The sequence below is a fragment of the Psittacula echo genome, assembly GCF_963264785.1.
Source record: "Psittacula echo genome assembly, chromosome: 14".
Lineage (NCBI taxonomy): Eukaryota > Metazoa > Chordata > Aves > Psittaciformes > Psittacidae > Psittacula > Psittacula echo.
The window spans coordinates 1239948-1255756 of record NC_137750.1 but is presented as its reverse complement, the minus strand read 5'-3'; the positions used below and the strand labels follow the sequence as shown (position 1 = coordinate 1255756).

The 15809-nt window shown below is 42.1% G+C and overlaps 2 protein-coding genes across 17 annotated transcripts in view; one reads left to right on the top strand and one right to left on the bottom strand.

The window, feature by feature from the left end:
• Positions 1 to 831: 831 nt before the first annotated feature.
• UTP18 (UTP18 small subunit processome component) lies at positions 832 to 10619 on the bottom strand. Of its 8 annotated transcripts, XR_013957981.1 has the most exons (15): positions 10276 to 10619; positions 9992 to 10119; positions 9791 to 9886; positions 8588 to 8667; positions 8270 to 8355; positions 7616 to 7741; positions 7048 to 7222; positions 6608 to 6708; positions 5854 to 5944; positions 5413 to 5536; positions 4365 to 4539; positions 3595 to 3737; positions 3043 to 3253; positions 2875 to 2934; positions 832 to 2242 (listed from the first exon to the last, which is right to left on the bottom strand). XR_013957981.1 is itself a non-coding variant. In XM_080629114.1 (14 exons), exons 1-13 carry the CDS (start codon positions 10612 to 10614, stop codon positions 2910 to 2912), a joined length of 1689 nt encoding a protein of 562 aa, XP_080485240.1. In that variant the 5' UTR covers positions 10615 to 10619; the 3' UTR covers positions 832 to 2242; positions 2875 to 2909. The 8 variants fall into 8 exon arrangements, 6 of the variants coding, with proteins under 6 accessions (XP_080485240.1, XP_080485242.1, XP_080485241.1 ...); XR_013957980.1 differs by lacking the exon at positions 2875 to 2934 and having other exon boundaries at positions 2983 to 3253; XM_080629114.1 differs by lacking the exon at positions 3043 to 3253.
• A 251-nt stretch (positions 10620 to 10870) lies between these two features.
• The window catches only part of MBTD1 (mbt domain containing 1), a 35189-nt gene continuing 30250 nt past the window's right edge, over positions 10871 to 15809 (top strand). For 6 of the 9 annotated variants that reach the window (XR_013957998.1, XM_080629365.1, XM_080629363.1 and 3 more), the window contains exons 1-2: positions 10871 to 11336; positions 12812 to 12859. Coding sequence is in view for 6 of the 9 variants with exons in the window: in XM_080629365.1 (XP_080485491.1) it covers positions 11316 to 11336; positions 12812 to 12859 (69 nt within the window). In the remaining 3 variants the exon portion in view is untranslated. The other 3 variants (XM_080629367.1, XM_080629364.1, XM_080629366.1) reach the window with 3 other exon arrangements.

Genomic DNA, 15809 nt, shown 5'->3' with positions numbered 1-15809 from the left:
ACTAACCAGACTAATTTTATTTAGCTTGCAAAATCGGACAAGATCACAGCCTGAAGGGGAAAGGCTGCCGTGATAAATATTTAATGGGCTACATCAATAAAATTCATTTTGCCAAGGAGAACGGAAGGAGAGGAAAAGCTGAGAAATAATTCATTAAAAGAACCTCGGCTTAGCAATGCCAGGAAAAAAGCCAGCCTAGGAAAAAAAAGGAATTACATACAAAGAGATTTTATATAGGTCAGAAGCTTAAGTACTCTTAACACAGGGCAAATTGACAAAGAGCAGAGTTTCTCAGAATGAAGTACAGTGATATGTATACTTAATAGTGATTCATCCTATTGAAAATTAATATCCCTGGATACACTAGTAACAGTTTCAACTTCTTGCTGTTGGTGAGGCTGGATGATATGAATACTTCTTATCATCCAACCTAAAACCTCCTTAGTACATGAAAGTTACATGGCCTAAAATCCATTAAGAAACACAACAGGCATCTTGAAGTGTCTTTTACTTCTGAAGGCAACAGTCTTCCCTATTTTATATTGGGTGGGGCCGTAAGTTCTGTCTTCCAGAAGACAAAAATGCAACAGCAAGAATTAAGGTATTTAGTACAAAGCTTAAAACATTCTTGTTCTGCAGTGCTCCCCATACCTCAGTGCAGAGCTTTGTATCTGCAACTTACAGCACAGAATTTGCAAGAAGAACTGTTTAATCCCTCATTCCTGCCTGCCAATATTTGAAACCGTTTGCAGTGATACAAGGAGCATGCATCACCTCTTCCATCTACGCTCCTGCTCCATCCAATCCGCACCTCTGACAATCAGAGGTCAACACAATGGGTGAGGAAGATCACCAGAAACAGTTGTGTTTATGTTAACTAAGCAAGCCCAGGAACACATTATTTCAAATTCCAATTCTACATCTGCCAGTGACTTCCTACATGGCTTTGAATCACTGGATTTGGGATTACTTTTTTATTGGGTAAACTGGAGAAGCATATACTGTGCAAACAGCAGCAGAGTCTCAGGACAAGCGGATTACATGGTAATAAAATACTCCACAACTGCTTCAGTGAGATATGGTAAGAGATAACGTATTTTAAAACCTACTGTGTCAGAAGACTTTGATTGAAAATGATTCAAGAGTTCTGTGGGTGAAGTCACATTACTTAAACCTCCCGAATGGTAAAATACAAAGATTATTTTTAAAAGGCAAATTGTGTCAATAACCACAACCAAAACCTCACTCCTCAGCAGTGCTGGCACAGGACAAACTGTTCAGCACCATGAGCAGTCAAGTCTTCACATCAGTGGTTAACGGCTGCCCTCTAGTGAAGGCATAAAACGGTTTCAGCATCTTGGCTCTTGGATGTTACTGTCCAGAAAGCTTCCTCCTGAAGTGGACAGACATTAGTCACAACTTACTCTCGAAGCAGGATTTTCATTGTAGCAGATTACTTACCAACTTTTGGTTCATGTATTAAAAATATAGAAAAGGTGGCCACTTCAGGATCAGAAGCGTTGTATCTGGCAGCAGATGAAGACCCAGCAACGGGCTGTAAAGCAGTCCTTGCTAGGTGATCCTAATGGTATTAGAATTTCACAACTGATTTAAAAATCAAGCATGATAGATACTCAGGATGCTTTGATTTCACAGAAAGAACAGGGTCTTCTTAGGAATGAATTCCGTGTCACATACCAGTTGTTTTTGTGACTCTTACCAGGCGCAACTGAGGGTGGTATTGCTCACATTTTGGTTTAGGCTGGCTTTAGGCTATAGTTGGCCCAGTAAGTTGAGCTGAACTACACCACCAGCATCACCAGGGCTTCATATTAATTTGCTCCTCCAGCCAGCAAAATACTTTACCAAACCAGCCTCAAATGAACGCAGCTGATGGAAAAGCTCAAGCTGAACGCACGGAGCACAGGTTACAGTTTACACAAAAGTCATGTTTTCTGTTTCAGCACTGGAATACTTCATGTGCTTACAATAACTGAAGACATTGAAGTATTTCTTCTAGACATTAGCTTTAACGCCAACCATTAAAATCTACCTGCTTACACAAAACATTGGAAAAGGTTGAACCAACTTGCCTGAAGATTTATCAGGTACATTTATTAAGGAAAAACATCGAAAAAACACAGATGTTCTATTAGTACTTTTTTTTTTTTTAGCTTCCATATAAAATAAAAAACAACTTGTTTGATTCTGCCAGCACACTTGTATCTGCAGGTTACAACACCTAGGGAAAGATGAGCACAGAGAATTTAGTTAGCATTTTCCAGTTAGCCATCACAACATTTTACATAAGCTTAATATGCAAAAGACCTGCTTCCAGTCTGACCGAGTTTAGCTTTCAATCATTAACACATTTTTGGGTCTAACAGAACTACTGTATTACTGTCAAGGCTCCACGTCTTTCCAGTTTCCCAAGAAGAGGTTAAAGTGTACAATAAAATCCTTATCTGCACACAAACTATGATTCAAACTTCAGTAATTTATGTAACCTAAGTTGGAAAGTGAGTGTGGTCTCACGTAACAGGATCAAGCCAAGTCTCTGCCAGCCTACAGCTCTTTTTAACAGCAGTGCCTATGAGTATGGTTTAAATATGTTAAGATTTTTAACACTGTTGTCAACAGGACTGAGCAGCACTTTAGTTGAACTACCAACTATTGGAAGCAGAGATTGAGAAGGCAAATCTGACTCCTGCCCATCATGCGGAGCCTACTCCATGAGTGATCCAGACAGAACAGTTTCAGATTACACAGTATTAAGAAATTCTTACTAACAGCTATAAAGGAGTGGAGGTAGCAAAAGGAAAACAAGGTTCCTCAAGACAATGTTGTCACAGTTGCTTTTGTTGTTGCTTTTACCTCAGTTACTGGTTCATCTTCTCCTGTATCTTCTTTTAAAAATCTGAATAATGTTTCAGCCTTAGGGGGAGAAAAAAAAAGTTGAGACATGTAAAACTTTTCAGTAACCTTTTGAGTGAACAACACAAAGAAGCAACAACTTCTTCACTGAGCCTGACCACCACTCACAGGATGGCAGAATGGGTTTTGTGGTGGGCAGGGACCTCTGGAGGTTGCCTGGTCCACACCTGTGCTCAAAGCAAGGCAAGAGACAGCTGCCCTGGGCCATGTTCAGATGGCTTTTGAGTATCTCCAAGGATGGAGTCGCCACAGCCTGAGCAACGTGTGCCAGCATTCAGTCACCCTCCCTCCAATGATGTTCTTCATTCTGCCTTTACAACTGGAACAAAGCGATGGCACAGATGTTAACACTGAAGCACAGGATCATCCTTTTAATCCTCTGAACTGTTTTTCTCATAGGAAGAGTATCCAGTATCTGCCTTTCTGCATCCTATTAATTGCAGAAAAGGACAATGACTGTTTGGCAGGGATGTCTGCAGCAGTATCTTATATTCAGCCAAACAAGCCTCATTCTCCAGCAGGGAAAGCCAGCTCCACACTCAGTAAAGTCCTCAGATAAAATTCAGTTCATTCATCAAAACTTATCTACCAGTCAATCTGCCCTGTCTTACAAAATATAACCATGTTAGCCAGGATTAATGAACCTAACTTAGTACATACCTAAACAACAAAGCTTTGCCTTTGTTATTTGCTATAGAGAAATAGCCACTTCTGGGAGAAAAGTCCATAGACTGAGCAAGATAAATCTGTTTTCTTCTGAACACTGGGAAGTTTGAGAATACAGTATATGAAGGAATGTGTACCTATTGAGAAACAGGTCATTAGTTACAACAATTAAGAAAAAGCCACTAAAATTCATATTAAATTACAAATTTAAAATTGAAGGTCAATGTTAAGTTCAAATGTTCAGTTATATTCCTATCCCACACCACTCGCGTATAGAGTTCTAGAGAAAAGGTGCAGGGAACACATTATGAAGCCAGTTACTACAACTCATTTATTTTTAAGTAATTACATGTAAGCAGTAAAATAGGCTTCCAAACCCTCAGATTAATTCAATAGTTCCACTGTTGGACACAATTCTGACAAGGATGGCAAATTTTTGAATAAGCTATGGAAAACACCACACAGTAAGCCCAGTTAACAGCTGCTGTAAATTCACATTTTATGCTGAGCTCTATTTACAGCACTGAAAGGCATTTTTTAAAGGGAAAAACAAAAGGGAAACTACACCATAAGATGTTATTTTCAGAACAACTTCCCTGAAGAAAAATACTTCCTTATAAATGTAAGGCATCTTGTACCTGAACTGATCCACTCCATCTAGCAAATTGTGCAGTCTACATCTCCACTCAGTATCAGTTTCATCATGTCATCAGTAACATTTCCGATCAAGATACAAAAAAAGCCTGCGCTAAAGCGGCACCTACCAGTTTGACAGCCTCATCAGTTTCACGGGAAGCCACTGCCAGGATTTCCGTGGTGGGATTGAAGGTCACACATGTAGCAGATGTAACGAGGTTCATTATGGCTTTGACTGGCTTAGGACGGTGTTCTTTGAGACAGCCATCAGTAGTATATAAATTTACAACTCCAGAAGCTGAACTACAGAAAGAAATTAACAAAGACTATACCAAGAAGACACATTTACAGTACATACTACCTTGTTATTTATAGTCAAATATCCAATCATTTACCGATGTTTGTAATGGTATTTTGTGTGGATCTTGATTTTGCTTTCGAGTTTATAACAGTATTTAGTGGAGTTTATATTTGGGATTCTTATTTATTTATAAAGACACATGCTTAAGTGTGGAGAGCTTTGATAAGCCCATCTCTTATATACAGCATCAATTCAATGCAGTGAGAGCTTGGCATCAAAAGACTGAAAGATTCAAGCTTTTGATTTTTTTTTAATACCCTCTAAAGTTCACTAAAAAATCCTCTTCTACAGTGGGCTAAGAAAATGCATACTGTACTTGACATGTGCTAGTTTGATTTTAAAGAATCCACGCACTAGCTGAACTTGCATCTTGGTAAGTACACATGGGAAAACACTTTCAAGCTTATGGCTTTGAGTTGAAGCATCATTTCAAATGCTAACATGCTATCTTGCAGAAGCCAAATTAGGAGCCCAGAAAAGAGAACTAGAAAAGGGGGAAGAGCCTCAATCAACATTTGTACTACAGAATTTGTGATTTCAGTCAGTATGATTTCAAAATTAGCTTCTAAACCCACATATGGCAACAGGAATACATTAGGAGTGATACTGGTGGTGCGTGTTATGGTATTTTAGATATACACAGAACAAATTAGGTTATTATCATAAAAGAGGCAATATTCATCTATTTACCTCTACACTGACCTTATTAAAAATAAACGTCTTGCATGTTTGTACACTCTCACCAGCCACCAGTTAAGTTTACTGAAGAACTCCCAGATGAGACAGGATGAAGCTGTCAAATCCATGTCACTTACCCACATGCCACATACTGGTTATTTTTTGAAAGAGCGATGCACTTCCCTTCCAAAGAACCTTCGTCTTCAAATTTGTGTAGACACTTTCTGCTTCTCACATCCCAAATGAAAACTTCGCCTTCCTCTGGTTGCAGAACAAAGTAGATCACAGAAACCATATATAGAGAACACATTCGTTGTCTACTTTGTTATAATGAATTCATTAGATGACAACTATTATCTCATTTACATCTATCAAATATAAGGTGTTTAAAGAAAGAAAACCAAACAACTAAAGGCATACTAAAACAGTTAACTATTATTTAATGATTGATCATTTGGTTGTATTTTTAGGCTAGATACTGGCATAGTCTTTTAACCATCTTTGTAAAACCAAGACTTAAGAGTAACCTCTGCAACTTAAATAGGATTATGATTAGTGATGTTAGAGACAATACTTACTTGAATAGCTATATACTTTACTGCTGTCTGGAGTGAAAGCTGATGCGGTGCATCTTCCATTTACCTTCATAGTGCTAATCAGTTCCTTTGTCTACAAGATGAACAACAATGGTAACAATGATTCTACCAAAAATCTGTAGTAAAGTTACTGCCATAGTCCTGTCCTACAAAAATACTGAGTTAGCTATACTGACATTAGAAGAACAGCATCAACATTTTCAGTGCCTAAAGATCAGAGCCCAAGCCCATGGTCGTGAGTCCATGCTCAATTTCTTATTGCTCCACTAAAGAACTGGGCATCCTTTTTAAGAAGTATTTTTCTTAGTAAAAGTTTTAAACGAAACCAGCTGTCATCGTATGGCATTTTCAAATTGAACTGAAGAAATTCTGTATGCATTATGAATCACAGTAGATGGCATGATTCACGAACACAATACACCAACATGCACTAGCGCTGTTCCCAAAAAAGCAGTCTTATATTTCTCCCACCCTCAGTTGCCCGTTTCCATGCTGACACCATTCCTTTTGCCAGCACAGTGTTCGTGCAAGCAGCTGACATACAACACTGACATACAACTGCTCCCAGTGATAGCTTAAAAACCTGTCAAACTCTGGCCTTAGCTCCATACCTTAGTCTCATACCTTGGATTTTACCAAGAGCTAAATCGCTTTTAAGATTAAACATAACTCATCAGATTTAAGAGGGGAATGATATCAAGGAACTGAAGCTACATGAACCACAAAGAGAAACTACCTTCATTGACAACAAGTGAAGGTAACCTGAAGTTCCAGTTACAAGCATAAATGATCCATCTGGAGAGAGTTCGAAGCTTCTGAGGAATCTTTCCTCCACACCTTTAAAAAGAGATTCAGAACTTCAAATGGGCGTAATTTCTTCTTTTTCCTCAACATTAACATTCAAAGGCACAATGCATATGAATAAGACTGCTTCAGCTTTTCATTTCTGCAGTACACTGTCACAGTAAAGCTACAACTCAACTTTGTTTATGTGTGACAATTGGCTTTTAATATCCCAGATTAAAGCTACTGGTACATGAGTAGAGATCCCTGAAGACAAGTTAAAAATACAACCTCCAACAATTCACTGCATTTCCTTTTACAGCCAATTCGTATCAATCTCTATTTGAAACAGCTTCAACTATGCCCAGACTCTTACAGCACTATGAAACATACCTCTTACTTTCTGTATAGGAATGATATTTCCACTCATCATGTCATACACAAAGAACATTCTGTGGTGAGTACCAGTGGCTATAACATGTTCTCCATCAACACTGAAGCAAGCCTTATAAATTGGAAAACTGTCTAAGTAGATGCTCTGTATTTTTGGATTCTTTATACCATCAACCTTCAAAAACAAACAGATCATATTAAGGAACATACCAAATACTTCTGCATAGAAAATCCGTATCAACTAGCCAGTACAAGAGACTTAAACAGTAAGATACACCAGTTTGAAGCATTAAATCTCTTCCTCTCTTCTCAATCTACAAATAACCTGGCTCTAGCTTTTCACCCTGTATATCAGGCACTCCCAGCCTTCCTGTATGTATTTCACACCTCTTACCCTTCCCTGTCTTGCACAGCCTTTGGTCAAGTAATCGCTTCTATTGTGCTTCTCCAATGGAAATATTTACGTTGCATTGTTCTTTCCTGCAGCCCCTTTGGCTATTTCAGGTATACTTATAAAAAAAAGTTCCATTTAGAGGCCCTTTACATCCTATAGATTGAAATTCTTCACCTGAAAGAGCGACACAGATCGATCATGTCCAGCAGTCATGACTACTTGAGCAGATGGATGAAACTGCACAGTTGCCAGTCTTCCATTAGCAAAACGTTCCTGATTAGCAGGCAAGCAGATCCCCATCTGAAACACAGAGCATGCAGTTAAAACAATCCCATGCAACTGACATTTTTGCTTATGCTGGTGAACAGCAAATTTAATTGTCCTTTATCTGCAAGAGCAAGATCTCAAACCCTGAACTTTTTGACTGCACAAGCAGAACATAGACAAAGTTGCTTTAACGCAGCAGCGTAGACATAAGATGAACTAGCCAGCCACTCTACTGACTTTGAAATTAACAGTCTGTGTAAAACTAGTAGAAGCCTCAAAGTTGTGGGACAATGATATCCCTCCTATACAGAAATTAAAATCCTACAAAATGCTACTTTAGAGTACATAAAACAATTCTCAGGACAAACAAATCTCAATTTGTTTCATGCTTTCATGATATGAACTGTTCAATCTGTCAAATTATTCACCCTCTAGGGTTTCCAGTTACAGAAACGAAGAAGAAATTCACACGATCACAAATTCCAGCGCTCAAATATCAACAAAGAAGCCAAAGCGTGCATATGGGTCAAACAGAAGTGGGAAGATGAGGCTTGCCTTTACCTTCAAAATACCTCTTGGCAGGGACTCTGAATTTGTCACAAAATTACCAGTCCTGCGTAGCAGATCATCATCTTCATCACTCTCACCTAATTAAAACAAAGTGCATTGAACAGACTAAATCCATAAACACTTCTACATTAAAACCTAGAAATTCCTTACAGAAACAAATTAAATCAAAGTACACTGAAGGAAGGAATAACGCTGACTTATGCAGCATATTAGCACACTACTGAAACTGAGAAAACATGAAAATAATTATTTAAGCTGAATAGGAAAATACAGCAACACTTATTAGAGTAGCAATGGATTTATATTTACTATCACTTGCAGTCTTTTTGGATTTCTTCCTGTTTTCCAAGTCAGCCCAAGCAGGAATTCCTCCCATAGCTCGCTGAAACCTAGCAAGAGAAGGGTGAGGGGGGAAGAGGGACAAAAGAACTTTTTTGACACAGTAATTTCCTTCTGTGTGTTAAGTACTTACAAGATGTACAATTTGCAGGATTATTTGCATTTGCAACACTATGCAAGTTTGCTAAAATTTCACTGACTTTTCTGTGTTTTGCTCACTTCCCGAATGCGAAACTAAAGCAAAACTGGTACCAAGCATTTAAGTACTCTTCTTTGGAGTGATACACGCTAATACCATGACAACTCAAACACATTTACTTTGCTATTCCTATTTCAGCTCATTCTTATACACCATACTAAGGGAGCATCGCCACTCGCACTATTTACAATACAGTGTATCACTACAACAAACTTCGGTGTAACTCCCTAGAAGCCAAATTAGTTTGTGCTCCTCTACTAAAACAAGTACTAAACAAATTAGTCTAAACAAGATTAATGCACATTTTATTCACTATTCTTAGCATTGGTTTGGAATTATAAGCACTGCAGATACTGTAAGAAGCACGAGCTTTAATCAGGGCATATGAATACAGAAGGTAAAGAAGAAAGTGACTTTAAACAAGGCCAAATGCAAGGTCTAGCACCTGGGTTCAGGGCAATCCCAAGCACAACTATAGGCTGGGCAAAGACTGGATTGAGAGCAGCCATAAGAAGGACTTCAGGATGCTGGTTGACAAGAAGCTCAACATGAGCCGGCAGCGCACACCTGCAGAACAAAAAGTCAACCATATGCTGGGCTGCATCAAAACAAATAACCAGCAGACTGAGGGAGGGGATTCTCCCCCTCTACTCCACTCTCATGCGACCCTAAGTGTAGTCCTGCGTCCAGCTCTGAGGCCCTCAACACACCAGATGAGGTCGTGAAAATGCTGCAACGGCTGGAGCAGCTCTGCTCTGGAGACAGGCTGAAAGAGCTAGGCTTGTTCAGCTCGGAGAAGGCTCTGGGGAGACCTTGTAACAGTCTCCCAATACCTAAATGGGGCCTAAAAGAAATCTGAAGAGGGACTTCCTACAAGGGCCTGCAGTGACAGGTCCTTTCCAACCCAAACCATTCCAGGATTCTATGAATATCTCATAAGCTTATTCCATATTAATAAAATTAACAAAACTCACTGTTCTTCAAGCCTTCTTTTTAGCTTTTTCTTAGTAAGTGTCTTCTCAGCATCACTTTTCATGAAGTCTTTCCTATATCTATGGGTCATATCAACACTAGAGGGAAAAAACACACAAGAACATGAAGATTACTCAAACTGAAGCTACTTTCTATTACTCTTAGATATGACATCCAGTTCTTACCTTCAAACTTGAACTTACTTTTCCTCTGCTTCATCATCTTCATCCACCCAGGCTGGCTTTTTTGTCAGTAAATTACCTTTTGCTTCATTTTCTACTTCTGAATCACTGGAGTCCTTCTGGAGAGTTTCCCTCTCTGGAGCATTAAGCTGAAAACAACCAAAGGGGCCGTTTTAGCCCAGCTACGGATGGCTACAGGGAGATGCAGAGAGAGAAGATACAGAGACAAGGAGTCCACAACGCGCCGGGTCGGCGCTTCAGGTGAGACCCACGGAAAGATCTGCCCGCTGGGCCCCGAGCCCTACCCTCTGAGGGTCAGCCAGGCACTGCAGCAAGTCATCCTCCTCCACGTTGAGACTGTCACCGAACACCAGCTCCTCCAGCTCCCGCTCGGCACCTGACGTGCAGGAGAGCTCCTTGAGGTGCCGGGCGCGGCGAGCCGCCTCCTCAGCCGCCTGCCTGGCCGCCCCCCGCTCAGCTGCTGCGGCCGCAGCGGCCACCGCTCCGCTATCGCTCCGCCGCGTCACCGTTTTCTTTGTTTTCGCCGTTTCCTTCATTTTCGCCGTTATTTTCCTGTTACTTTGCTTCCTCCCGCCCGCGGCCGATGCCGGGCCCGGACGACGCACACCCAGCCCGCGCCGCATCTCTGCTCATGAGAACGCGTGTTCGGGAGTCACGTGACACTCCCATATATACCCTTCCTGGCCCCGCTCCCGGGGTGTGATAGGCTCATACCGCTGCCCCTCCCCAGCCCACGTGATTCCGGACGCTTTCGTTGCCCATAAGGCATGGTCACGTGATCTCTTTTCTTTACTTGCCTTTCTCCACCCTCCCACTCCGCTCTCCGCGTGACGCGACCCATAGCTGGGCAGCTCCATTGCGCGGCCAGAGAGGGTTCCCCCTTCCCGTGTGACAACAACCGCCGCTCACCGGCGCCCCGACGGCTGCTCTAAGTTTTCCGCCCTTCATCAAAAGGCAAAACGAGCCCCGTCGGAGCTGCTTTTACCCACCCAACCTCTGCCCCTGAGCCGAGTTCCCCCCCGTTTCCGAATGGTTTCCCCCAGAGGGCTGTACGGAGGGCGAGGAAGCCCCAAACAGGCTGGAGGCCAATGGTTGCGCGCTGTGGGCTGGGCGTCGCGCCTGCGCAGCGCCGCCATGCTAATGTTGTTGATGTTCCGGCGCACGGAGTTGGGGTTCTTCCTCCGGCGCACTGAGAGGCTGAACTTTGTGGGCCGCCTCCTGCCCCGCCGGGCCCGGCCCCTCGCAGGGGGAGGCGGCAGGCGGAGGGGGCCGAGCCGAGGGGAGGGGGCAGAGGCAGCGGGCGTCTCCTGCCCATGAGGGCCTGATGGAAAACACAAAGGACCTGGTGAGTACCACAGCCCGGGGGGGGGCCGCGCTGAGGGGGCGAGCGGCTCCTGCGCCGCCTGAAGACAGCGGTGGAGGGCAGCCTGAGGGGCCAGTGCCTGTGCCTGAGATCGGCCGCAGTATCTGTGTGTGAGGGGAGCAGCTCCAGCCCCCCCGCGTTTGTGGGGGGCGGCGCGGCTCTGTGAGGGGGCGCGGAGCGGGGCCGGCAGAGCGCGGCCGTGGAAAGTTGCTTGTGGGCAGCCCCGCGGAGCCGAGCCGTGGTGCGGAGAGCAGCGGGGAGCTCCTCGGCGCGGTGCGGTGCCCCGGGGCCGGGGGTGGAGGAGTAAAGCCGGTCTGTCACCCGCGGAGGGGCCGCGGGCACGTGGGGGCGGGCAGCGGAGCGTCCCCTTTGTTGTGCGGGCGGAGCGCTGCCCCGGCCCCTCGGGCCGCGCTGGGGTTTTCTCCTCCCTCTCCTCCTGCTTCCTGCCGTCTCTCGGGATCGACAGGGAAAAGTTTCAGGCAGTCTTGTCCTGAGCGGTTCAGGCGCACTCGGACACGGTTCTCGCAGTGATCCGCCGAGGTGCTGGCTTCTCAGCAACTTCCTTCTGTAGATAAAGCCTTTAAGGTTTAGTTTTCCAGTGGTGCTCATTTCAAGTGCTGTAGAATATCCTTGAATATCAGCACTTCAGAAGTTTAGGGTTGTTTGCATCGAGTTCCCCCCTCTATGTAATTTTAATGACTATTAGTATCGTGACTTTGTTCTCGGTGTGAGGAGCTGTAAACCTGTGAAACCAGTTTCACTTTCAGGCTGTTGCTGGGAATGTTTTAAAGTGCAGCAATTTCTGACCAGTGTGGCTTTAAAATAAAGAAGTCCTACTACAAAGCATGTGCTGATTATGGTTAGAAACTACTGCGTGTGAAAAAGTAATTCGTTTGAAAATAACGATTTAACATGTGAGTGGCAGCCCTTGTGATTGTTTTCTTCACGTCTAGAAGCAGTTAAAGCTGCAGGGCAGTCTTCTGTATGTTAAACTAAAATTACTTTGTACGTTTGAGAACCTGCATTTGCTCATTTGTTGCATTTGTTTATAACAGTCTGGTTTTGCTGGTGAGGAAAGGCAATAAAAAAGCTGAGTCCAATCAGGAGCAGCATCAAATGGGCACTAAACCAATATATTTCTTTAAGAAGGCAATCAGCTTGGTAGGTTAGTAGTCTCTGCTCGTTGTTTCTGCCTAGGAATCATATTGAGGAAGTGTGGAATGTGGGCTACACGGAAGCACAGCAGAGATGTGTGCTCTCCTAAGTGGTAGTTATTATTTATAGTTGAGGTGGTGGTGCTGAGAGCATATGGGCTTGTGCACAGGTTTGTAGCCTGAAAGTAAGAGTTCTCTTCATTGTTGTTCCCTAAAGAAGAACTAGATGACAATGTATACAAAAGTTCCCTCTCCTTGGCTTTCATTTCTCTTACCTTCTAAAATTTCATTCAATTTTGCAAGGCTTTTGATACCTTCTGCAAAGTACTACTGCATACCTTCATTTCTCAGGTAAGTTTCACTGGGCATGTGTAATGTTTTGCTGAATCTGGCTCTGAGCACATGGAATGAATTCTGCTGTTGAAGACTTTAGTTTTGGGTTGGTGGTGTTTTTGGGTTTGTTTTTTTTACATTCAACTAGTTTGCTTTCTTTTGTTTTTATTGGAAACACAGTGTTTAAAGCAAAGTATTTGCCTCTTCCAGATACTCTTGCAAAAGCTTTGTAGAAGCATAATGGAGTTTGTAAAAGATTTTCAGTTTTCTCAAAGCTCAGCTATTTCACATATTACTCATCACCTCCCCTCCAAAATCGCCTGCTAATTTGATATATTTCTTTATGAAAGAGTCTCCCCTCTTGTGTGAAACCCTCTGGGGAAGAGGCTATGGACAAAACCATTGGCAAACAGCAGAAACTGGCTTCAGACAAAATGCTGTCATACATAGCAAATGAAGAGACAGGAAAAAACATTTCTGTAATTTTCCAGCAGAGATTTTACTTATAATAAGAGTGGAAGGCACATTTCCAGATAGAGGTGAGTTGCTTATATAAAAAAAGTAAGTTTGGTTGGTTCTGATTTCCAGGAGTCCCGAGATGTTTAGCTTTGGGGTTTTTTTGTTTGTTTGTATTTAATGAAAGCTGAAAGTATGTTTTCTTTAAATTGGTACCATGTTTGAATTTTCCTTTTTTGTCATGCTACAAGGCACAATTAGATTTCAGTTCCACAGGGGGCAAGCTAGGATTACTACAGTAAATTATTTTGGTCAGTTTATATTCAGAAGAGTTGTAATAAATTAGTTCTATTGTCTTGTTTCCTTAATGCTGACATCCAGAGCTAAAACTAAGCTTGTAGCATAAAACATTCATGAACTTTGGAAAACAAATCTGTGCATCAGATTTAGTACCGACTTGGAAATCCACAATGGGAAATGCACTATCTGTGAAGGATATGTGATTAAAGTCTTATCACAGACCCTTGACTTGAAGGTTGTGGTGACCTCACTGTTGACCTTGGCCTCAGATACCATCTGTCCATACTTCTGTCATGTTTCTGGGGGTTAGAGCTGAATATAGAAAGTGATGCCTATCTGTATAGGTGCTGGTAGGCCTTTGTTAAGCTACAGCTCATGTACTCAAGCTCTAAATTGTGCCATTCTGAATTCAAGCACCGAATGAACTCAGTAGTAACAGCAGCAATGGGTTTGAGTGGTTTAAAACCTTTCTGTGGTTGTGGATCATCTTGCTTTGGCCAGGATGCACTGACCTGGGGGCAAGAGATTTGCTTATTTAATAATGGTTTTTTTCATATAGCAAGTTTTCACCTTGAAAACACTTTCTCTTAAGTTTTGCCAATACTTGAGCATAGTCTTCATCAAGACACTAAAACAATTTCCGGAGTAAGTATCTGATGTCTAACAAACACTAAATGGTGTTTTGGCTGTGCATTGTTAACCCTTTGTGACCAGTTTTTTTTGTCCTGAAAGAGTAGTAGAGAATGTATGATAAAATGTGCTGATTAAATTCAATTGTATCTATATAAGACTATGTGTTAAGAGGGTGAGAAACTAGTTATTTAGAGTTGCCTTCCTGCTTTTAGAGCTTTCCTTAAGTATATCCTTTTATCATGCCATTTGCCTTGTGTAATGGTTAATTAAGAATCTATCTTAAAAATACATTGTTGCCACGTATTCACAGGGAGGAGAGGAAGAACAGGAAAATGGGAAGTTGGGCAGAATAAGAAAGCAGTTCTTAAGAGTTCTTTTCCCCACCCATCCCTTCAATAAGGAAAAGTATGCAAGAAAACCCCCAAGCAAATAGTGGTACAGGCTCGTTTGCCAGTCCTGCTTACCCGGGAGCTTTTATTGCTCTTTAAAAATCTTCCCTGTTGAGGAACTGGTAATCTTACTAGGAAAAGAAATCTTAGCCAGTATGCCTGAAAGTTTGCCTTGTTCTTTTGTTTGTCCATTGCTTCTGCTTAACATACTGGTAGATTCTGCTAGTGGGGGTTTAGCTGCCACTCTCTTGGTACTAACCAGCTACAAGGTTCTGTGTTTTATAGTAAGCCAGGTTCTTGCACAAACCCTGTTTTTCAGACAGGCAGGATGCTATTCCCTCACTGAGGGACGCTAATCTGGTTCAGTTTTGAGGAAATGATTTAGAGCATGATTCTTAATGCTAAATCCAGCTCTTGAGAGTGGGAAACTCCTTTGTTCTCTTGTATGCCTATATTGTGAAACATGGTTGTAATTGTTAGATTAAGTTACTGCTACTGTTAATCTCTGGTAGCTTTTCTGAGTAAAGGACTGCATTCTCACGGACAATGTCTCAGAATTCAGTGGGAACACCTTGCAGGGTAATAACCTGTTCTTTCTGATTTCTCCATTCTCAGAGATCCCGTAGCTACCGTGGTCAGACAGACAAGGCACTGCTAGTCAGCTAGTAAGGCATGCTGCTGCTCATCACTTGCAAGGCAGGGATTGCCAGCTGCTGCTGTTGCTGAAGCAGCTGCTTTATCTCTGTTATGGCTTGGTTTGAGGCATATATTGTCCTTCCTATTTTGACCTTTGAGTTCAGAGCTGTGCACCAGCTTTTTTCCATTTCAGATGTTAGAGGTCCTATTCTTTTGCAAACTCCATCAAAGTTCTGCAGGCAGTGTTATTGGAGGTTCCACATGTTGTTCCCTCATTTCTACAAATGCTGTGTTTCAACATGGGTTAAAAAGAACCTTGGTGGTTTTTGTTATCAAAATAGACATGTTTTGATCTGCTCTAGCAAAATTCCAGTATAGGTATTTGCATGTCACCTTCCCTAACTTCCACCTACTTCTGTGCACAAAGTACTTAGTATTTTTTTTTGTTGTTGGAAAAAATACACCTTTTCCAAGTCTCACAAAACTATTTTGAGTAGTTTCCCCAGAATTGAAGTCCAGATAATAGCTATAAATGAAAAATGTCCTCCTTAAAT